This window comes from Mytilus californianus, unplaced genomic scaffold (genome assembly GCF_021869535.1).
Source record: "Mytilus californianus isolate M0D057914Y unplaced genomic scaffold, xbMytCali1.0.p SCAF_50, whole genome shotgun sequence".
NCBI classification, from domain to species: Eukaryota; Metazoa; Mollusca; class Bivalvia; order Mytilida; family Mytilidae; genus Mytilus; species Mytilus californianus.
The window spans coordinates 1,311,177-1,336,354 of NW_026262702.1; the positions used below are offsets into that span (position 1 = coordinate 1,311,177).

At 31.6% G+C, this 25,178-nt stretch overlaps 1 protein-coding gene across 2 annotated transcripts in view; it reads right to left on the bottom strand.

The window, feature by feature from the left end:
• The window catches only part of LOC127703772 (protocadherin Fat 4-like), a 53,756-nt gene that overhangs the window by 20,579 nt on the left and 7,999 nt on the right, over positions 1-25,178 (bottom strand). For both annotated transcript variants that reach the window (XM_052207853.1, XM_052207854.1), the window contains exons 4-16: positions 23,843-23,950; positions 22,487-22,597; positions 20,711-20,810; positions 19,786-19,945; positions 15,536-15,955; positions 14,544-14,762; positions 9,892-10,441; positions 6,407-6,590; positions 4,768-4,889; positions 3,819-3,971; positions 2,895-2,991; positions 1,795-2,091; positions 756-907 (exon numbers count right to left, since the gene is read on the bottom strand). In XM_052207853.1, the coding sequence (XP_052063813.1) occupies positions 756-907; positions 1,795-2,091; positions 2,895-2,991; positions 3,819-3,971; positions 4,768-4,889; positions 6,407-6,590; positions 9,892-10,441; positions 14,544-14,762; positions 15,536-15,955; positions 19,786-19,945; positions 20,711-20,810; positions 22,487-22,597; positions 23,843-23,950 (2,673 nt within the window). The remainder of the gene's footprint in view (positions 1-755; positions 908-1,794; positions 2,092-2,894; positions 2,992-3,818; positions 3,972-4,767; positions 4,890-6,406; positions 6,591-9,891; positions 10,442-14,543; positions 14,763-15,535; positions 15,956-19,785; positions 19,946-20,710; positions 20,811-22,486; positions 22,598-23,842; positions 23,951-25,178) is intronic.

The window sequence follows — 25,178 nt, forward strand, 5'->3', positions numbered from 1 at the left end:
ACCCTTCCCTTTTCACGAATATGACCTACAGAATTAGACTATTTACCGGATTTGTAATAACATAAGCAACACGACGGGTGCCACATGTGGAGCAGGATCTGCTTACCCTTCCGGAGCACCTGAGATTACCCCCAGTTTTTGGTGGGGTTCGTGTTGCTTAGTCTTTATGTTTTTCTATGTTGTGTCATCTGTACTATTCTTTGTCTGTTTGTCTTTTTATTTTTGGCCATGGCGTTGTCAGTTTGTTTTCGATCTATAAGTTTGACTGTCCCTTTGGTATCTTTCGTCCCTCTTTTAATGACATATTATTAGTAAGAAAAATCAAACTTCTCAATGATCAAAGTTAGTGTTCGTCAAACTGCTATAAATCCAATGAAATTGTTCTTGTAAAATGCGTGGTTCAAATTTCTTTAAACTTTTATATTTTGTCAACAGGTCAAAGTAAATATTTTTTCAAAAGTTAATGAAAATTAAACGAGCCAAATCAATTTTAGTCAAAGTGTTGGGTATCCCTTTAAGGGCATACGATACAGTTACAGGGCTAAAAATACAACATGTGATCACAACTGTTTCGTCTGCCCTTAAACAATCTACACTCGTAATCCTAACCCAAACCAAAGAAGCTAAGAATATATACAGAAATATATGAATATGGTTGACACAAACGAACCATTAATTTTCAGAGTTAGTCAATTGCTCTACCTTTCAAAGCAACGACCAATTTGTTCAAATATATAAAGAAAAATAAATTTTACCATTGCTGTTGTTGACAATGGAGGATCACCTTTGTCGGAAACGATTACTGCAATCGACATTTTATCTTTCTGAACGGTTAATAAAGGCGAGTTTAAAGTAATTTTCCCTGTATCTGCATCAATGGTAAATTTTGATGAATGTTCCGATGCCTCTACAAAGTGAGATAAAGTGATTTAAAAGTCACGGCCGCATGTGATTTTTATAGTGTTGTTTTCACGTTGTACACCTTTGTATTTATATTGTACTTAATTTGTATTTTATCGGGAAGATGTATGTCATTATGTTTTACTATACTGAATATAATATTAACTACAAAACATTTTTTGTTGGAGTCTTTGACCGATTTAAGTTAGTTTTGTTGTATATCTTTGGTGTATGTTAATACAGACTTGGCTGCTGAATTATAATTATTATCACGTTAACAAATTATGTCTGTTTGGCTTGCGCACCCAATTTTGTCAATATAATGGAACTATGAACACCTGTCATACAAGTGGGAATTTTAGCTAGCTATAAAAACAGGTTGAACCCACCATTTTATTCGGAAGATGTCTGTACCAAGTCAAGTATATAACAGTTGTTTTTTTCATTCAAACAATTAGTTGATATAGTCGAATGTTTGATTTTGTCGGAATTAATCGCACTTTCTTTTTTGATTTACCTTAATACATCTTTGAGATTACTAGTTTCAAAGAGGATGAAGACGCACGAATATCTAGGCCTGTCCTTCATATATACATTGTATGCAAAATTGACGTAGGTAAGTATTTATGTGTGTTTTTTTAATTATGTGTGGAGTAGAATAAAGTTCATTTGTTTATGTAGTATTTTTTTTACAGAGGATATATTGTTCAAATACTAGTATTTAAAGATATTGTTTTAAATATATATCAAGTGATGTTTCTTTTTGAGTCTTTATCAAGTTTTATAACTAAACTTTGAATCATTACATTATATTCATCAATCTTTTAGAGTTATTTTTCTATCGTAATACCAATCTGCAATTAGACAAATAAAACAATACTAATGTTTACTTACGTATTCTATAACCTAACTTGCCGTTTTCACCCGAATCTGCATCAGTAGCTGGTATTTCATTTACAATTGTCGTGTTTCCAACGTCAGCATCACGGGACACACTTGTATTTATGTTAGGGTTAGCTATAACAGGTCGATTATCATTTACATCTACTAGAATCATACTCAGTGTTACTGTTGAACTCAAGCTAGGAGTGCCCTTGTCGGTAGCTTTTATAATACAATCTTTTAGTCTCGGTCCACTTTCATAATCGAGGTTTGCATTCTCCTTAACCTGCAAAATCAGCTGTTCTGCGTCTAAAATTGTATACATATTATTAAGGTAAATTTAGATTCAGAATATAGTCAGAAGCTTCTTTTCCAGTTACCCTATTGCATCCACATAAACTCTCATAATTAGTATAAGCATATGTCCGTAAGTAATATTAAAAATCAAAAATCCAATTTTTAAATAATTGCTATTCATTGAACTATAGGAATCAAATGATAAATTGGCAATCATCTCCTTGTATCATAATAAAGGATAGCTATTTATTTCTGCGCATGACTTGTTTTAGATATATTTTTTTAATCATTCATCCTACATTTCGGAGTATATACAAGCATTACTTCAACTATATGGTATGCATGAATACCTATATTATAAAGGTTTTTTCACGATTTAAAAAAAAAAAAAGAATTTAAAAAATGTGTTTTCCGTTTTAAAGTCCGTCAGTATATTATTAAAAGCGTGCCAATTTTATTTATCGTCCTTCCCTTCGCCTATTTTACCTTACTAAGTCACTCTGTAATTCCTTCACGGCTTTTGAAACGTTCAACTAGAAGTTATCAGCGATGTTACAATGTGTGAAGAGACTTACATTCGTCAAGCGTAGAACTGTCTTAAATATGAGGGAAAGACCAAAAAAGCACGATAAACAGATTATTGGGTTTTCTGTGCATAGATATCGTAAATCATAAACTTACTAACTAAAAGGGTTCAAATTGTGGCTCGCGGAAGATATTTTACGACATTAATGCGTAGAAAAACCCGATAACCATATGTAGTTCGATATTTAGATACATAAACATATAATTGATTATTTCTAAAGTTTTCTAACCTTTTGTTACAGTAACCCAACAATCATCATTAAGTACAGTCAAATGTATGTCTCCATTCGCCCCAGAGTCATCATCCTTTACGGTACCAAAATTTTGCTGTGAATATAGATATGTTATTACATTACACCATAGCAAGGTATTTTCATTTTAAACATAACATTTGATATCATTAACAAAAGCAACAATTTTAATGCTGGAGAATATTTCAAACCTCGTCTTATTATATTGGTATGTTAAATTTTTCCTTTGGAATACTTACTTGAACAATCATCTTTAAGTTAGGAGAAAATACTATAACATTCTTTCGGTGGAATAATATTTCAGAGAATTTCTTTCCAGCTGAAAAAATTATTAAAAAGGGAACTTGTTACGTAACTTATGCACCGGTACCACATATCGAATACACGTTTGATATACCTGCAATTTTTGATTTTTAGTTAATACAGATTGTAGCACAAAAGTCATTGACAATACAGAGCTGCATTTAATAGATATTGAATTAATGTGCTAAAAGTATTTTTAAAGAGTTACATTTAATTCAAATTCGAAATTACATGACAAGAAATAAAAGCTCTTATTTGATTTGTTCAAACAATTTTGTCACATTCAATATATTTCTTTTATTTCAATTTTCTCAGTTTTAGAATATTTCCGAAGGAAAGGTTTGACAATGAAAGTCAAACATTTGCACCAAGATATTAAAAAGTTTAATAAAGTCGCATAAAGAGATGCGGCGTTGGTTTGGTTGATACTTTATTAAAAAGGTATTTTGAAAGATCTTCATATTTCATGTCTAAAGTTAAATTTACTTAACCCAACATAGTTATTACTTATACAAATGAAAATGCATACAATCTTGATTGTTTTCCGGGAAAGCATATATTCAAGAATTGAAGCAAACGGAAGAAAAGTCTTAAACTCACACGATCGTTGATGGTTGTATCCTCAAGAAGATGAACTGTAAATACATTGTTTGAAGACTGTTCAGTAAATTCTGGTGGGTTGTCATTATAATCCAAAATGTCAACTGTCACATAAACGGAAGTACTCATCGTCCTATTATTTGGATTATATGCCTGAACACAAAATTATATATATAATTTAAACATTCACTGACGAATTCGATTTAAACATATTTATTATTTTTTTCACGTTTCTTTGAATTTCTTTCTTTGGTTATACATGTATTTCTTTGTATAGTTGTATATTTGTATATTTGTTTATTTGCTTTGGATATCCGAAATATCCATAAAGATGAAGTTTTTCAAACAGATGAAGCATCAAACATAATTATCATAGACTCAGATAGGTCTGTGTAATATTTCTCAGGTATAATCTAACCATTTAAAACAAATATCTGTTGATTTTTTACGGAGAAATAATTGTTTAACTGTATACCAGTTATATGTATTTATTCTTAAAGTTATGTTTGTATCTGTTACACATTTTGTATTTGTGTTCGCTGTGGTTACCAGCCACATTGAAATTGATGTCGTCTTTCCAACAGTAATTCTTATCCAGAAAAATCTTTGCTCATTGTTGAATGCTGTTCCTTTGTCTATAGAAGATAAAATCCTTTTCGTTTGGTCTTAGGTGGATTTTTGTCCAATTGCCTATCATACAACATCTTCTTTTATTCGTGATTTGTTAAGTATTTTATCTTAATTGTATTTAATGTTGCGTGTTAAAATAAAATCTAAAGATAAAGCATTTGCTCGGAATAAGCTTTGGAGTTGAATTTTACTCTTATTTCGCAAAGATTACACACTGAGTAATTATAAGTACACTGAGTCAGTTATTATTAAAAAAAAGATGTTACATAATTTAGATTTCCGAATCATATTATTCAAGAATATTATTTAGGAAAATTACCTCAATACTGAATACACACTTCTTTAAAACTTCATAATCTACTTTCTTTGAAAGTTTTATAGATTGTGCATTCTCTCCAGCGTTTTCAAGACTGAATGCGGAACTGCATTCTTTATAAAGACCTTAAATATAAATGTGTTAAAGAAAAATATTAGATATAAAAGGGTAAAATGCAAAACATAGGAGCAAAGCAATATGTAATGCACGATTTATAAATGCAGTCAGGTCAAATTTATGGACAGGGTTAGCTAAGCGTACCCTTTTGGCTCATGTTCCTTTTAGATTAGTAATGATTTACATAGTTGTTTTCGCTAATTTGAAATGTTTTTACGAAATCTAAACATTGGGTTATCAATTTTATATTTTGGTAGATAAATTGTAGGTGTCACCTTTGAAACGGCCAACATATTCCTAGTAGGCACACACGAACTAATCATAAGTACAACAAAACGATTTTAAAACACATTACAACTAAAAGTTATTGTAACATGATGCTATTACGAAGTCTCCCAAATAAAGTCCAAAATAGATTCTCCAATTTCCTTTTTCCTTTCGTGTTAATTGAAAAAACAGTATGTTCAATTTTATTATGGGTCTGTACAAGAGAGATGCGTTTTGTTCAAAGGTATGTATTGATTATTAAGCTGATGCGTCTTTTGACAAATATATTCTTTATGAAGGGAACATCGTAAAGCAATGCGTACTTAAATCAATATTATCGCTATGAGTAAGATGACTCTGTAATGATTGTATTATTCGTGTTTTGAAACGTAGAAATTGTAGTCTGTTATTTTTGTTCATAACTTAGATGGGTAATTGTAAATAAACAAAGCATGCGTCTGATAAAGCACTATTAATAAAAAAAAAAGCGCTGGTATACTTCAACGAGTGCATATCTAAACGCAACTAAAATTCGAAATGAGTTTTGCGATAAAAGACTAGATTCTTATCCAAGTTTTGAGTTCATTTTTTTTTCTAGAAAATGACAAATTGAAAAAAAAAGTGTATAATATACAGACTTTCTCATTGAATCTAAATGTATAGTGTTCTCAATTTGAGAGAAAGAAATTTTAGAATATAGTCTTTAGTTTTCTATGTTGTGTTTTGTGTACTATTGTTTGTCTGTTTGTCGTTTTTTTTAGCCATGGCGTTTTCAGTTTATTTTCGATTTATGAGTTTGAATGTCCCTCTGATATCTTTCGCCCCTCTTTCTCAAATATGACAATTCCAGGTATAAACTGTAGGGTAATTTTAAATGAAACATAATCCCATTCACACTAAATTGGAACAGATGCCGCAGTTGAATAATATTTTATCATAGTGCATGCATCAGCCTTCATTGGAGTTGTATCTAGTATGAAATGAGACGGCAATGTTTTTAATGAATACAAAATGTACACACATTTGCTCATTGTTGAAGGCCGTACGGTGACATATTGTTAATGTCTCTGTCATTTCGTCTCTTGTGAAGAGTTGTCTCATTGGCATTCATACCACATCTTTTTTTTATATATATACATTCAAGAACTAATAATGATTACACAATTAAAACAAATTTATTCAGGGGAAAGTCACAAACCCTTATGGATTTTTGAAAAGTATTGACTGACCTGTGTCATTGGAAAACCAATGCACTTACCTTCTCCAGATAATTGAAATTCAATTATAGCATTATCGCCTATGTCAACATCTCTTGCTAGTATTTTTATGATTTGTGGATCTACTACAGTGGTGATTGCTCTATTTTCGTACACTTTAAAGAAATAAGCTGACCTAAAAAATGTCGGCTTGTTATCATTTTCGTCTTCTATTCGGACCCTCACCTACAATAACAATTTATAATCAAAAGTCACGTTCGTGAAAAGTTTCTTTTTATAAATAGAAACTTTAGTTGCATATTCATAAAATTTAATTCTCATTGGTTAATGTCTGCTACAATTGTTTTTCATTAAATTTTATTTCTTTAAAACAGGCCGTAAATTTTCTATTTTGATTGTTTGAAAGTTTTCATATTTTTTTCGGGCCCTGTGATTCTGTTAATTTGACATATATTGCCGGGATGTCATTATCTTTTAACTACGTACTGTTGTCTCTTTTATAGCATACTATACAACAAAGGTTTTGATCTTTATATAAGCCGTACATTGATCTGTATTTTGTTTAACTTTTTGTCTTTGTTGATAAGTCTTCATACCACACACAATATTTATTAAATTGATGATAAATTTCTGCCGTTTTTTAAAAGTTTTGGATTTTTGGTTTTCCAAATTACGATTTCGAGTATCCCTGAAAGAGGTTATTCCAGAATCATATGAATTCAGTCCTACGTATGTATCATATGTTTTACTATAAAGTGTCCAGTATATTTAACTGTTCTTTATCGAATCCTGGGGAGACATCCTGATATAGGTTGCAGCTCCTTGAGCAAATTTGACGTAATGTGATTTGGTTGGTTTGTTCAAGGTTTTTTATGTTGTAAAACGTCTTGCAATTGTGGCTTTTCAAATATTTTCATTGAGGGTTCCTGATGTAGATTACTTCAGAAACACGTGTCGTGCGCAAAAAAATAATATTTTAATGGACGTCCGTTTAATTTGTGGTGGTGGAAAAGCGGTAGAAAAAAATTTCAGGTAAAATTTCGATATATTGCTGGGTCTTCCAAGTGCTCCACGAAACCTCTTTCTAAATTATTAACATCTATTTTATCAGCAATCAAAGCCGGGCTTCAAAGTTATTGTGAAACTGCATATTCTAGAGGTGGAGTGAATCAGATATGGATACTAAAAAATTCCAAAGATCTTTTAGAGTACATACAATCTAAGACTCTCTCATCTTGCAATAGTATTAAAACATTTGACTTTTCTACACCTTACACAAGTATTCCCCATTTCAAACTAAAAGACAAATTGAAAGAGTTGTTATTGCTTTGTTTCATAAAAAAGAATGGCGAACGTAGATACAAGTATCTTGTCTTGGGGAGGGATAAATCCTACTTTGTAAAGAATCACTCTGATTCAAACAAAATATTCTCTGAAACTGACATTATCAAGATGCTTGATTTCTTGATTGACAACATATTTGTTACTTTTGGAGGACGTGTTTTTCAACAGACTGTCGGCATTCCAATGGGAACCAATAATGCCCCTCTTCTTGCCGACTTGTTTCTTTATTATTATGAGGCTGACTTATTACAGGAACTTCTTAAGAAGAAAGATAAGAAGTTAGCAATATCCTTTAACTTTACTTTCCGCTATATAGATGATGTTCTCTCACTAAATAATTAAAAACTTGGTGACTATGTTGAACGCATCTATCCCATCGAACTAGAGATAAAGGATACAACAGATACAGTCAAGTCTGCTTCATACCTTGACTTACATCTAGAAATTGACAATGAGGGTCGGTTGAAAACAAAACTTTACGACAAAAGAGATGATTTCAGCTTCCTAATTGTGAACTTTCCATTTCTATGTAGCAAAATTCCAGCAGCGCCTGCATACGGAGTAGATATCTCCCAATTGATACAATATTCCCGGGCTTGTATTTCCGATCATGATTTCATTGATAGAGGGTTGCTGCTCACAAATAAGCTATTAAACCAAGAGTTCCAAATGGTGAAGTTGAAATCATCCCTTCGTAAATTTTACGGACGCCATCACGAGTTGGTTGGCCATTATGAAATAACCGTTTCACAGATGATATCGGATATGTTCCTTATGTCGTAATAACAATCCACTTCCTTTTTCACCACGAATGTGACCTACCGATTTAGACTATTTACCGGATTTGTAATAACATGAGCAACACGACGGGTGCCACATGTGGAGCAGGATCTGCTTACCCTTCCGGAGCACCTGAGATGACCCCCAGTTTTTGGTTGGGTTCGTGTTGCGTAGTCTTTAGTTTTCTATGTTATGCCTTGTGTGCTATCATTTGTCTGCTTGTCTTTTTATTTTTTAGCCATGGCGGTGTCAGTTTAAATTCGATCTATGAGTTTGACTGACCCTATGGTATCTTTCGCCCCTCTTTCATTTGATCCTGTTGTGAGGCCGGCTTTTTCTTTTCACACATGTAAAACTTTGTACTGATTTTTAAAACATCTGCCTCCTTACCCACGCCCGAAATATGAAATGATCATACCATCTTGTTTATTTCGCTCATAAGTGTGTACTCGGTGTTTCCAAATTTAAAAAAAGTAAGAAGATACCCAGGGGAAGATGCAAAGCTTAACAGTCAAACGTATCAGTTTTTACAAATATTTTTTTGGGATAAATTAAAACATAAATAGATAGTATTGCTAAATATTTATGGATACTTATGGTCGTACATCCTTTCGACATTGTATACCTATATCTTTAGAAATGCATAAGGTAATGCATTTCTCATGCTGATTATGATATCGTTAAACTAAATCCATTAGATAGGACCTGATTGAGGATTTAGTCTGAGAGAAAATGATTTATCTATTAGTTGTTATTGGCTTAAAGTAGCTTTCAGTAACTGTGAGTATTTTAGATCGGTACACTAGTGTAATTTGTTTATGTTAATTATTTGTGTGCTTCGGTCAAACCATTTCCAACTAATTTTTACAGTTTGTTGTTATATTGTTGTGCTATAACTTTACTTAGAGATGAGCGCTAACAAATATGATTAACCCCGCCATATTCTATATGTACCTGTACTTAAGGTTGTCGTTGTGTACAGTCTGTCATATTTGTTTTCGTTTGAATTGTTTCAAATCTTGTCATGTCTGGTTTGGCCTTTTATAAACAAAACTTAATAGGCAGCAAGTACTAAATAAGGACACAACAGTGATTTGACTCAGGTGAGTCGGGAAATCGTAATTTCTTTTCAATTAGTGGCATGTGTTGTCTTACGCTTGAACTTGAAAAGTTCGATGATAAGTCATACAGGAAGAAGGGAAACTGTAAAATAGTATGCACTTTATTCATTGGCAATTGAAGAATCCGAACAGACTTTGTCTTTAATGGAGCCAAAATTGAAATCCAGAGAACTTGTAATGAACTCGACAAGTGAAAAGAAACAGATGTTCAAATAACTAGAAAAGGCTTATACGTACTTAAAGCGAACGATTTGCATGTCTGTAATTATAAGTAAACTTACTAAGGCAAGATCGCTCTCTTTATTATCTGCCTGGTTTTTCACACGAACAACAAATTCATGAATGTCGTTTTTTTCCCTGTCAACGGGTTTCGATAAGGTTACCATACCAGATGTTGGATTTACATCAAATGCCAAGTCTGAACTGCTATCAATAATCTCATAGTTTAAAGTTACACTAGCTGTATTCGTGACTTTTGATGAAACACTTTCTAAAGGAGAGTTGATTTGGCGATTTTCCTTTACTGTCATGTTTATTTCTTGCTGTGTGAATTGAATTGGTTGATTTGTGCCTTTTTTAACTACTGTAACTCTCACTGAAGTACTCCTCTGTTTCATAGGATTACCGTTATCCCTTGCTATAACTTGTAAAGTATAGTTATTATTGTTTATATTAATAGAACTTTTTGTACGTAAAATACCATTACTAGGGTCAATACTCAAGAAACTCGCTGCAGTACCACTGATACTGTAAGTCACTCTACCATTTTCTCCAGAGTCCTTATCAGTCGCTTTAAAGACCTCAATAACACGTTCTGTTGCTGAGAAATATCTATATAAAAAGTAGGTTAAATTTATATTACATTGAAAATTAGGAGTATCCTTACAGATATCAGTTTGTCGATTTATAACAGTAATAAGTAATCTTTTACCGACAAAGGAAAAAATAAAATATCTCATCATATCAATATTTAAATGTGAAAATATTATACAAACCTTATATACAATGGTTTTCTTCGAATATTGGCATAGTTATTTTCAATTTGAAATTTGCGTACATGTATTTGGTCAGAGGTTTTTACCATTCTCTATTCAAAGCAGTGCTTTCTATCACAACCTTTAATCTGACGCTTGATTAATAAAGGCAACAGTAGTATACCGCTGTTCAATAGTCATAAATCGATTTAACTGAAACAAATCCGGGTCACAAACCAAAACGGAGGGAAACACATCAACTATAAGAGGAAAACAACGGAACAACATAAACACTGACCTGCTACAAAAACAAACGCCAACATATATAGAAACGAACTATTCGATGACAACTGCCATATTCCTGACTTGGTACAGGAGATTTTCAGAAAAATGGTGGGTTGAACCTGGTTTTATGGCTAGCCTAACCTCCCGCTTTTATGGCAATGTTAAAATACCGCTAAAATTACAACATTACGTGACAGGAATACAGTACAAATAAACGCAAGAAATACATAAATAAATAATATAATAGTACATTACAACATGTAAACCACAGAATAACAACGGACACCTCCAATGTACGCCACAATAGAATTATGAACTGTGCGTCACACGAATGTATCAATGCCACAAAAAGTGACGTCACAGGTAATTTCTAAAAATAAAACTTAGTAATTCGATGTCCTGCCTTACAGGGATTCAGTCATTGTGTTCTCTTCAGTTAAATATATTTCATATCAATCACTACTGTATAATAGTTCTTGTATCTAGAAATTTTCAAACATTCACCTTGTCCTGAAAATTTCTGGGTGCGTTTCCACGGGACATTAAGCGAACTACAATTAATGGAAATTAAAAATTATTTTGCTCGTTCAAGTTAACCATTAAAAACATATATCCATAAATCTTTCTGTTAAGTTCGCGTTTTATTTTATTATAGCTGAAAAAAAATTATAAGCCAAATTTCGGACAATTTGCATCGGAAATAAACACATTTATTCTAAAACCAGTTTCGGCCTGATACGGGTTATGTTCTTCTCATATATTTTATGATAGTATGATACTAAACCCCTAACGGGAGGGATTGTGCATAATTTTCATATGATGAAGATATGATCTTTCAATCAGTTTAATTAAGGTCTGAAGCTTGCATGTCAGTAACTACTAGTAGTCCTTTGTTAATTTATATATCATTGTCATTTTACTTAGTTTCTTTTGTTACCTATTCTGACATTGGACTCGGACTTATTTTAAACTGAGTTTTACTGTGCGTAATGCTGTGTGTTTGTTTTTTCTACATTGGCTAGAGGTATAGGGCAGGGTTGGCATCTCACTAAACATGTCTAACCCCGCTGCATTTTGCGCCTATCCCAAGTCAGGGGCCTCTGGCCTGGATTTTTGTCGCTGTGTTGAAGACCCATTGGTGGCCTTCGGCTGTTTTTTGCTCTTTGGTCGGGTTGTTGTCTTTTTGACACATTCCCCATTTCCATTCTCAATTTTAGTTCACATTTATGGGCACTTCAATCATTATTACACAATCTTTCTTAAAAAAGAAAATTGTACGTTCTACTGTGGATTCTTTTATTTTTGTGGATACCAATTTTCGTGGATTGAGAAAAAATGGTATTTTCGTGGATATTTTATTTCGTGAAAAAGTTTGTATACCAGCCTAAGGACCATTTATACTTCGTTGAATATCCAAAATGATATATTACCTCCGAAATGAAAGAAAATCGGTGAGCCACGAACAATAGTGAGTCCACAGTATTTTAACTTGCTTTTTTCCCTTTTTACACAATATTGTATTTTAAACATTTAAAATTATTAACATCACCAAGAAACTAACTTTCACATATACTATCCAATTTAAGAGACGCAACATGTGAAGAAATAAGCATCATATTACGCTGAAACTTGGAACAATGTTGACTGGAAAGTTCATTAATATGTCAGATTGCATAACATTTAAGTTCATAGGGTTAAGATAACGTCACTTCAAAGTCAATATCTGTTTTGTTCACCATTAGCATATAACACAGAAAAAACTCGTCTCGGCATAGACTCGAGATCCAGCGACGAATATTTATTTGCGGAATTTTCCCAATTCTGGTTCAAGATCCTGCGTCAGTTATTACAGAGTTTTAGACGCTGCATGAAGACGGCCTACGCGTTTATCAAAATCAAATCACAAATGTACTATTGGGTTCAAATCTGGTGATAAGGACGAACAGGGGAACACTGCTACGTTCTGGTTGTCTAGAAAGTCACCAGTAGCATGAGATGTGCGTTGTCGTGCTAAAAAACAAAACTTCCCTACGGAGGTTCATTACGAGCAGAATGTGTGGTGTCGAAATCTCTTCTCCTTATCGAATGTCGTTAAGGTTGCAGGGGATGTGCAACAGTTATTTTTTTCGGGCATAGGATATTGCACCCTACACATCATCACACATCCCGTGCAAACATTGTCGACCTCAAGGACGCGGTTCCTTGTAAATCCTTCGTTCCGGCGTTTGTGAGATATGTGTAAGGTCATCTTTTTTCTGCAGCATAAATCTTGATTCATTGATGAACCAGAATTGCCCCCAGTTTTAAAGGTCCAATCCCCTAATTCTGTTGCACTATCTTGCCCTTGCCAGTCGATGTCGATGTCACTTTGCTGCGCTAAAATCAGGACGCCTGGTTTTCAAGGAGACGGTTTATGACTGTCTTGTGTCGACATTCGTCGGAGAACTAGGACATTTGATGTTGTTCCTGTACATGTAACGGACCGGTTTTTCTGGTTGATAACCCGGATGTAGCATCTTGTGATGGTGTTGTGATACTAGGTCGGCCAGAATATTGACGGTCAGATATTGAACCGGATTTGTGGTACCGTTGCAAGAGTCTGGCTATTGTGCTCCTGGGAACACTATAAAGTCTGGCGACTGCATTTTTTAATTGAAATGCCTGTAGAGGACCATTGACGATGTTCCAGTAGTTGTCTAGTCTTGTCATATCGTAGTAAGTTCCAGAAACAATATATTCTATCATAATGCGGCGTGATATGGATTTTATAAAGAAATTTTGCTCAAATCGCTGTAGATGTCGTCATAAATTATACTAGATTTCTCTCAAACTACTGAACTGATTATGACAAAACTTGACAGAAATGCTATAAATAACCAGTATTACAAATGAAAAAAAAATGATTTCAGTTTATTCAACAAAAGAATACATGAAGAGATGTAGGGTACAAGGTGATGTAGGTAATGATAGATTGGGTATGAACGACTTCATTCAATTAAACAGCTAGGTGTTTTTCATACCCATTACACGCGCTTAAAGATAGTTATAAGGTATTATTCGCACGGTCAAATGCTCTTATCATTCCCGTAAGCCTTCCTCGTGCAGAGTTAAATAGGGTCAACGGCAACTATCAAGAGTTAAAATTCAATATCGGACATTTAAATCTTAACATGATCATATTTGTAAGTCTCAATCACGCAAATTTCTTTAGAAAATCACATTTTGAAGACAAAAACTTTTTGCGTTTCTTTTTTTGGGAGTGTATACATTCCATGGAGTTTAGAAGAACTCATTTCGACTAATCTGTCGTCAGAATAACTATATTGTGTTACAAAAATGACATAAGAAATTATTATTAGAGATCTCTCCTACTTAGGAAGTACCCAATCACAAGAGCATACAAATACACATTTTGAAAGCTTAGTGATATATATTGATCATTTAACATTTTCTTTATAACACTACCATTGATACATTTCGGATCATTAAGAACAATTCTAAAATAATACTACTATTCTGTTTCTTTCTGGTTGCCCATAGGTTTATAAACAAAAAATATTGACCATATGTATATCCATTTTTCATGTTATGAATAACAGGTGATATTGGGTATACGTCAATGACCCTTGTTCATTTTACATCTGTATCACTTTTAGTTTACATAGGTAACAAACCTGATAGTTATCGTAGTTGGAGGAGATTCGAAGATTGGGACGTTGTCATTGACATCTCTAAGATTGATAATAACAGATTGTGTTGAACTTAATGGAGGAGAACCATTATCTTGAGCTTTAACTGTAATTTGGTATGAGGATTGCTCTTCGTAGTTGAGGGTTTTATTACATTTTAGTATACCAGATGGATCCAAGATAAAATGGTGCATTCCATTTCCACTGAAAGTTGAAACATTATATATAGAATAGCATAGTCCGGATGATTTCTTACAAAAACAATATTACAAGATTGATTTAACGTTGATGTTACAGCGGAATGATCTATATGAGAAAATGTAATTCGTGAGTCACTTATAAAAATATTTTAGTTTTTTATCAATAATTTTTGACTGCGATATGAGTTAAAGGAAATAGTTTTCTTTCTAATATTATTTTTCATTGCTTAAATACAATGTCGCTTAATAAAATAGCCGTGTTGGAATTCCAAAAAATATTGAATAATGGAGTAATATATATATTCCTCTATATACATGATATATATGTAAAAGTATTTCAAAGTCTGATTATGCCAAATATCCTTAAGGACGCACTAATTGTGTTTTCAAATCATGTTATACTAGGACGATTGGACAACTATAAAATATATGTAACGTGACTGTTTGAAATAACTGAAATAAAAAGTATCAATGAAAATATTATAATTGTTATTATCTACTAAATAGTAGATATTTATCTCGCATTGACAAACATTCTTCCTGGTCACCTCTATTTAAAGCGATATGCTATTTTTCTGTCATAAAAAAGAAGAAACAGCAACAATTTAGCTCGATCTATTGAGCCTTGAATTTCCTTATTCGAGTACTGTAGTTTAAATCGACAATCTGGTGTAGAATTAAACTCACTTCTTTACTGTAGCTACATTGTATACAAAACATGGAAGTTATTTCTTAGTAGGATGTACTGATAAATAAATCAGATTGAACAATTCTTACCTTAACAAAGAATAAGTTATCTGGCTGTTAATAGAACCAGATTTGTCTGCATCAGTGGCACTTATAGTTGATATTCGGTTAGAACAATTTTTATTTTCTTCAAATTCAACTTCAATTTCGTCTATAGTAAACACTGGTGGGTTGTCGTTTGCATCAAGTACAGTTATTGTAACTGACATTGAACTTGATCTTATTTGTTTACCATTATCTCGTGCATATATAATCACTCGATGTGATTCGGAAGATTCACGGTCTAGTTTCCCAGTGACAGTAATTTCTCCAGCTGTTTGATTAATTCTAAAAGGACCACCATTACTGACGAGGTCAAAAGTTATATCTGCATTTTTCCCGTCATCAGCGTCATTTGCAAGTATAGTTGTAACATGTGCTCCAATTGAAGAATTTTCAGAAACTGAAACACTGAGAGAATTGTAAGATGTTTTAATTACTATCACTCATGAAATCGATTGAACATTTACATGTTTAAACAATACACTACAAAAGTCCAAAAGTCTGAAAAGACCAGTTTTTGTCTTGATTTGCATGAACAATTACTCGACATTCTCCAAAGGTATGACTTGTGTCTTAATTTTTCTTGACAAATTCTCATTTATATTAAATTTGTATGAAATTTACTCGACAAATTCTCGACATTCTGAATATGGTCTTAAAATTTCTTGACAAATTCTTGACATTTAAATACTGTCTTGAAATTTCTCGACATTCTTATTTTTTCTCAGTATGGCTTGACATATTCTGAACATTTTGAATTGTTTCTTAAATTTACTTGACAATTCTGAGTTTTACAAATCATGACCAATATACATGATATAACTTTATCTTTATTTCTCTTTATATAATATGCTGTTGTTTCAGTTACACGTGTTAAAACAGAAACAAAAGTAGGGCATGTAAAATAATTGAAAATTTGGGTATATAAATATTTTTATAAATACAAATATGGCTATGAAATTTAAAGTATTAACAATACAAATGTGGTTTTGTAAATAATTACAAATGTTGATTCCTAAATCTTATAAATAATTGCTAAATGATTAAAACCAATCATACTGTAGACATATTTCATTCTACATGCATAATATTCAATGTTAATAGGGTAAATGAACAATTATTGTACCAAAATGTGGTTTTTATAAATAGCGAAGTATTATTGTATCCTAATTCTTGCAAGGATTTGTACAGAAGAAAATTTGTGTAATGTCATCTGTTGCAATATATATTAAGTATTACACGTGGACAGGATGTTCCCCATACAATTAATGTATTCCAAATAAGTTATACACACCCCATGGTACATGCGACTGTCATATGGAAAATTACTACTTTACCTGTAATCAGCCATGCAACTTATCAGTTGAATGACCATGCCACTACATTTTAAAAAGTTTGTTGATAGACGAAAATGAAAATCATCATTTAAATTCATAAATTTTGAATTAAAATGGATTTTCTTCATCATTATGAAGTAAAATAATTTAACATAAAAACAAATTGGATAATTTCCCAAAGATAAAAAGAAAACTATTATCTATTCCAGGAATAATAGAAAACTATATTTATAAAGGGTCCCATCAATGATTTCTTTAGAAATCATTGGTCTTATGAAATGGATCTCAAACAGACATGCATAATTAAGATCTAAACATTTATTTTGTTCTATGATTTCTTGAGAAAAAAATCAGGAGGGAAGTATAACAAATATTTACTTTTGATAAAAATTATGAAATTCAACACTCAATATTGAATAAAAAATGTTTTTGGTTGTTCTAAATAAAAATGAATAAGTTTTTGAATCAAGATGGGAACAAATTCTTTGTCCCAAACGAAAGTCCCCCTCCCTTTTTTAGCCACACACACGCACAAGATGAATGGTGGGGTTCAAAAGAGACACATGGTCACATTTTAAAACTGCGTCAAGTCACCCATTTTAGTAAAGCTAATTTGACTGGCAATTTTTTGATCAGCAAAAATCAAAAATGGTGTTTGTCAGTAACTTCGACATATATTCCAAGTAAAAACAATTTAATTAAACGTTTAATAAAAAATAAATCAAAATTAAACTACATGGGGGGTCATTCGGAGTTTTCCACATAGGTGCACCCAAAAGGTATCTTACTATACAAATTCTTGATTCTTCTAAGTTTAGTTTAGCGATAATAAAAATAAGTATATAGCAGTAAAAGAAAGTGTTTAAACAGTGCAGAATGTGTCTATACACAATTCAAGCGAAATGTATACTGTTGAGATAGTGTCAAGACATCTTTAAGACCGTCAAGAATGTGTCGAGATGTATACAGACAGCTTTAAGACTGTCAAGAATGTGTCAAGACATATTCAGACATTATCAAGAATGTTAAGAATATGTCAAGACATATTCAGACATTATTAAGATTGTCAAGAATATGTCAAGTCTGATCGAGACAAATTTAAGACAGTCAAGAATTGGTCGAGACTAATCAAGACTCTTAAATGATACAGAAAGTGTTGAGAAATTTTTAGACAATTTTAATACTGTCAAGACACTTGTCAAGAAAAATCAAGAACCTTATTAGACAAATTCATAATATGTTAAGAATTTTTAAAAATAATTCAGACAAAGAAAGAATGTCGAGTAAAAATTCATGCTAATTCAGACAAAAATTGATCTTTTCAGACTTTTTGACTTTTGTATTGCTAGAAGATGTGTGGGTAAAACTTTAAAAAGACGACAATTCAACAATAAAATATACTACAATAAATATTTAAGTTTTTTTCAACATATCTTACAAAGTTATCAACTAATATCTTGATTGCTAATGGTTTTGAAAATGTTTGTAAATTGTTTGTATTTAACATTGATATTGTTAAGAAAATTTTACAAAACGAGTTAGATCAAAATTTACTTAATCTGTTTATTATGAGGCGCGTATTTGGTCAAAATGATTGTAGCTGAGAAGCTCCTGAAATATTTCAGGACTTTCATAATTCGTTTGAATTATTTCAGGACATCCATAATTGGATTACTAGGCATTCATAATTTGATTTTAGGATATCTTGAAATATTTCAGGACCTCCATAATATGATTTCAGGATATCCTCAAATATTAAAGGACCTTCATAATTTGATTCCAGGATCTCCACAAATAATCGGTCAATACAGTTTTACTTCAGGACCTCATAATTCAAATTCAGAATAAAAAACAATTTAGCCGTATTAAGATGTATAGTTGTGATAGTATAGTATGCTCTTCTGTATCATTGTATCTTGTGTCCAGCATGAAAAACCATACAAGCAAGGTGGTTTAATACAAGGGAGCTGTGTTCATGTGTGTCAGTGAAAAAATTCATGATCACCATCATTTTTTTTTACAATATATAACATGTTAATACAAATAATTGGATAATACTATTTCTGTATTTTTACACAAATCTACTAGATTTTGTCTATAAAAATAAAACAGTCTACAAGACAATATTTTATCAAAGGATTATTTTGTTATTCTACCTTTGGTATGAAACTACTTCGTTTATCACCACTTGAGAAATTATTATTGTCATAAAAAAATAGAAGATATATACTGTAATACCTTAGACATGACAAACAAGACAAGAGATTTGTATAAAATGTAAGAGCAACGTAAAATCAAATGGTCAGAAAAATAATACAATGGAAGTAAATAAACTCATCATAGATACCAGGATTAAACTTTTATACGCCAGACGCTAAAAGTAAAGTTTTGAATGCAATGGAGTTGATAACATTTAACATAATGCATCGAACTATTTGTAAAGCAGAAATTTAAACGCCATATTTTACACATATTTTTTCGATAAATACTTAGGCGAAAACAGACCGTTTAAAAAAACAATTTTGGTATTTCCCATTGACCATTTACTGATAATATGTCTTTATTGTATATTTAGGTGACTCACAGTCAGTAAATATGTATAAAATTCTGTAAATTATCAATTCATTTCGTGAATTTAGTTGAACATAAGTGGTCAAGAATGAAGTTAGCAGGCTGTGATCTCCTCTACCTTTCTCAAAAATATGTTTGTTTCTCGTATCATGTAAAAATTTACAAACGCTAGACCGAAAATTTACTTTGAAATATGATTCCTTAAAAGACTCACTTCAAAGAAATTTATAAATGTTAGATAATCATTACTCATTTAATTAACTGAACTAATAAATCAAGGAAGTCGGCTGTTATTTTATTGGTAAGATCCATCGTTCAAAAAGCAGTTACCTGTTTTGGCCAGAATCGAATTGGGGATTATTGTCATTGGCATCCAGTATTTTGACAGTAACTGTAGTCGTTACAGAATTAACGCCATCGGTTGCAACAACTCCAACAGTTAAAGACTTGTTATATTCTCTGTCGATTTGAGATATTGTTCTGATAGTACCTATTATGAAACAAGAAACTAATTAATTGAATGTACATTATTTGAATATGTTACAAATGTTAAAGGCAATAGTAAGAAATTACAAATGAAAATATAGAAACCAGATGGAATTGCATAACTTCAAATGAAGCGAACTGAATATGTCGACATGATAACTATTTCTGCGTATGAATGCATTCCCGCAAAATGTAAATACGCTAAATTGTGCACCCTCACTATATCATGTAACAGGTATCAATAAGTAAAGCTCAACAGAGCCAACTTTTAAACCTTTCAAAACTACATGCTGAAACTAACTTAGCTAGTTCCCTAGTACGAAATTACTGAAAACCATCAAATTTTAGTGACCGTCATTAGTACAATAATTACATGTAATGCGTGAATCGTCAACATGTCAAACTTAGATCATATCGGATATGTATATGGTAACAGGTAAGACAATTTTGCAAATAAATCACAGCACAGTCATAAGAAGGAGCTCAAAGATAAAAAGTATCCAAGAAAGTATGTTAGTTGACAGATTTACAATGTACGCAAGTCCGGATTTATGGGAGCGACAATACGGACCAGCATCGAATATGTGTGATTTTTTCCCTTTCTTCTCTGGGAGATCTATAACTACGAAAAAATGTGTTATTTTCGTCAATTTATCTAATTTTGTTTGTGCTAAGGCAATATGTGTTTAGTGTATGTCTTTCGTTTCAACGATTTCTTAATTGAAAAATTCAAAATAAAAACAAGTATATATAACAAGATATATCTTACCAGTGGATGAATCAATGGCGAATTTGTTAGTATATGTTGAAATGCTATAGGTAACTGTAGGATTTAAATCTTTATCAGTCGTAGATATTTCAGGAACAACCTAATAAATAAATAGAATTCAAATCTCTCATTATATACTCTCAGTTGTTATATACTTATGTTTGCGATTCGTTTTCAACGTGTTACGATTTCTAGGTTTTGTCTGGACTGTTTTATCGAGTCAGTTAATATCGATTTTTGATATATAGCAATTTGATAGGTTTAGATATGTTCACTCTTTGAAAATACAATCGCTGCACAAAATATCAAACAGTGATTACGAATGAGACAAAGACAATAGCTGTTGACAAGTGTCGCAACATGTTCAATTGAATTTTGGACTCCAAAAAATGAAAACAGCGCTTTATAAATGGCATGCTCGCGAAGCGCTTTTTCTGGGTTTACCTTCACTAAGAACGCTCAAAGCCAAATGTTTGAAAGCCAAGGATGTATTAGAACCGAAACAGATTTGCCTTAGGGGATTGAAACCTGAAGTGTTTTAACCAACGTTCGTATTTTGCAAAAAGTTGTAAAGGGACACCTATTTTAACATCTTTTCGAATTTTCCGAAAAATGAAAAAAAAAAAAATCATTTGAAAAGCACAATGTCAAAGTGTAATTTCAAGGTTAAGAATAAATTTTAAAATTTCAAATTCATGTCGACCGGTAACAGTTTTTGCATTTGTAAACGTTCTAATAGTATTTATAAAATAGTTTGGTTATATCTTTTTCTGACTTTCTGAAAGATGAGAAAATCATTTTATCTAAGTTGCGTTTCTTTTATGTTCAATGCCCGTTCGGAAATCTGCTACCGAAAGATGTCTAAAGCTTACAAATCTTTAAAAATAATTAACAGATCATGTTATCATGCTTGATAAAATTGAGACTGGAAATTAAGATTGTGTCAAAGAGACAACAACCCGACCAAAGAGCAAAAAACAGCCGAAGGCCACCAATGGGTCTTCAACACAGCGACAAAAATCCCGCACCCGGCGGCAGGCTCAAGCTTGTTTCCGTTTCCGATCAGGGTTTGAATTAATCTTGTCACCAACCTCCTCTGGATTGTTTTTTTTTTCTTAAAACACTCCTATTTTACATAATTTCGAAAATTCAATTCAGTAATTTATTCAATTCTTTTCAGTCCATTCTTATGGGCGTACGGATGTTTGTAATCATTTATTTATTTATCAGATAGGCACAGTGTAATTATCCCTGTTTTTATGATTAGTTCTTTTTGGCAAATAATCAAATATTTATTACTATAACCATTAACTTACCTTTCGCAAACTTTTTTTTCATTTTTCATTCGTCATTATGTAGGAACATAAATTTATGCATATCGGATGTTTTCTGTTAAGCAGTTCGTATTTTATATCAACAACGCACATAGGTCTGGAAATTATTGAAATGTTTATAATCAATATTATATTTTGCACAAACTTTTGTTGAATTCTTATGAAAAATGTAATAAATAAAAAAAAATATCAAACTCCAAAGAAATTCTAAACGGAAAGTCCTTAAACAAATGGCAAAATCCAAAGCTCAAACTGATCAAACGAATGGAAAACAACTGTCATATTCCTGACCTGGTACAGGCATTTCCTTATGTACTAAAATGGTGGATTTAATCTGGTTTTATAGCTGCCTAAACCTCTCACTTGTATGACAGTCGAATAAAACGAAAAATTGATTAATAAATAACTCGAGGGCTTCTTACTCAATTATGTGTTGCCTTACCATCAATTTTTCAAGGGCGTTCTCCATAACCGTGGCAGTATACGAATGGCTGTTAAATTCAGGTGGCTCGTCATTTTGATCTGTCACGGTAATAGTTATCTCTCCTATCACCTGTAAATTACATGCCATAAATATGTGTATATCGAATGAAAAAAGTAACGAATAATTGTCGTCAATAAAACATAAAAAAGCTCTTATTAAATGTATCCAATACTGTAAAACTACTGAATACGTACTTCAAGAACCTGTTGTTCAGTAGTTATCGCTTGTTGACGTGGTTCATAAGTGTTTCTCGTTTCTCGTTTTTTTTTATATTGATTAGACCGTTGGTTTCCCTGTTTGAATTGTTTTATACTATAGTCATTGTGGGGCCATTTATAGCTTGTTGTTCGGTGTGAGCCAGGACTCCGTGTTGAAGGCCGTACTTTGACTTATAATTTTTCACTTTTTACGCATTGTGACTTGGATGATGGAGATTTTTTCTCATTGGCACTCATACCACATCATCTAATTTCTATAAAAAGTATTGTTCCTATTTTGATTGCAAAATATTTGAATAAAATGTTTTCGTTTATTGTAATTGCATTTAACACATAGACATTTCCCTAACGACTTCTGATTGGGATCTTTTTACAGAAGATATTTATTTAGGGAACATCTCAAGAAATTAGGTTTTTGATTTATCCAAAGCAGTAGCATAGTGTATATTGTCGAATGGTTGGAATGTCGAAAAGACTATAAAAATTTGGAGCACAAATGAAGTACCATTGGGCCTTCTCAGAACAACTTAAATTATCTCAGGTTGATGTAAAACAATTTCAACCTGGTTCAGTTGATGGTTCTGTTGCAAAAATTAAAAGACAAAAAAACAATAAGAGGAACTAATATCTTGTGCATTACAACAAGCAAGCATTATATTTTCATGGTCCCTTATTAATTTGTAAAAAATGGCAATAAAAGTTTTATAAGATCAAAATTGGGAAATGAAGTTATGTAGATTTCTTGAAGATTTCAACAAGCACGACTAGGTTAAAGGATATTCAAAATAAAGTTTGTTCTGTATATTCTTTTGTATTTCATATATCTTAAAATAAATTTCATTTCAAATGATTAGCGGTATTGCGTTTTAAAACAAATTCAGTTGAAAAAAATCAAATAACTAACGTCAACCTTAATTTTCAGGAAGACTTTTATTATTACTTTAATTTCCTTTTCTCGTTGGCTTTTTCTATCATTTTTGTTTACAGTTAAACTTAGCTTCTGGATGGCCTTTTTTTATTCAAACGTCACGGATTAAATCTTTTGTAGACGAAACGCAGTCTGGCGCACAATCTTAATCCTATTATCTATACTTACCACTAATGAACATTTCAGTTCACCTTCTTCGTTTGCTACAATTGTATATTTGAACTCCCTTTCGGTTTCCTTTTCCCTGTCAAAGGCTCTTGCGTTTTTAACTTCTCCCTTAAAGAGTAAATAACTGGGTGCTAATATCTGTTAAAATGTTGCATTTAATTGTTTGCTAATAGATTAAAATATTATTGTTTTAGATATCTTTACAATTATATCTTTGTCTCTCCCTCCTCTGTTTATTATATCATTATAACCTTATTATAACAAACATGTTTCTTTTAAACATCTTTTAAACATCATGTTTTGCTCCTAGTGATTCTTAAATGAACAAAGAAGGTTTCTTAAATGAACTAAAAATTATTCTTAAATGAACTAGTATTGACTCTTAAATGAACTAGTATTGTTTCTTAAATGAACTATTATTGATTCTTAAATGAACTAAACATTATTCTTAAATGAACTAATACTGATTCCTAACTGAACTTATATTGATTCTAAAATGAACTAATACCGATTCTTAAATGAACTATTATTGATTCTTAAATGAACAAATACTGATTTTTAAATGAACTAATATTGATTCTTAAATGAACTTATAATGATTCCTAAATGAACTAGTATTAATTCTTAAATGAACTAATATTGATTCTTAAATGAACTAATACTCATTTTTTAATTAACTTATAGTGATTCTTAAATGAACTGGTTATGATTCTTAAATGAACTAATAATGATTCTTTGGTGAATATAGTATTTTGTGTTTTTCTGTTGTTCCGTTGTTTTCCTTTTATAGTTGATGTGTTTCCCTCGGTTTTAGTTTGTAACCCGGATTTGTTTTTCTCTCTATCGATTTATGACTTTTAAAGTTGGAAACATGCTACTAAAAAAAGGGGATTTCAAATTTTATCGTATTTTCCCTGGTTTGGTAGTATGTTATGTTTAAATTTATTTTTTTTTTTCATGTGCATTGAGTATTTTTATCATTTTCATAAACAAAAGATGCAATAAACATTTGTGAAATAGCAAGAACAAGTAATTAAAATTTAAAGATCAAATAAATCTACAACTCCTTCTGTAATTAGGAAGGTTAAAATGTAATCTTCCTTAGTTTTGACAATATCTCTTGGATTCTATTCGATGCTATAATTTTGTAGCACGAGTTCAAAATTTTCGATTATTTTTCTTGAAGCCGAGTCAAACAGAAATACAACTATAAATTTGAAAAAAGTCGATAACTTACTGATTTCGATTGTCACTTTAGTAGGGAAACTGACAAAATAAAACTAAAGATAAGAGAAAAAACGTTATATCTGAATTACATTTCAACGTTCATGTATGA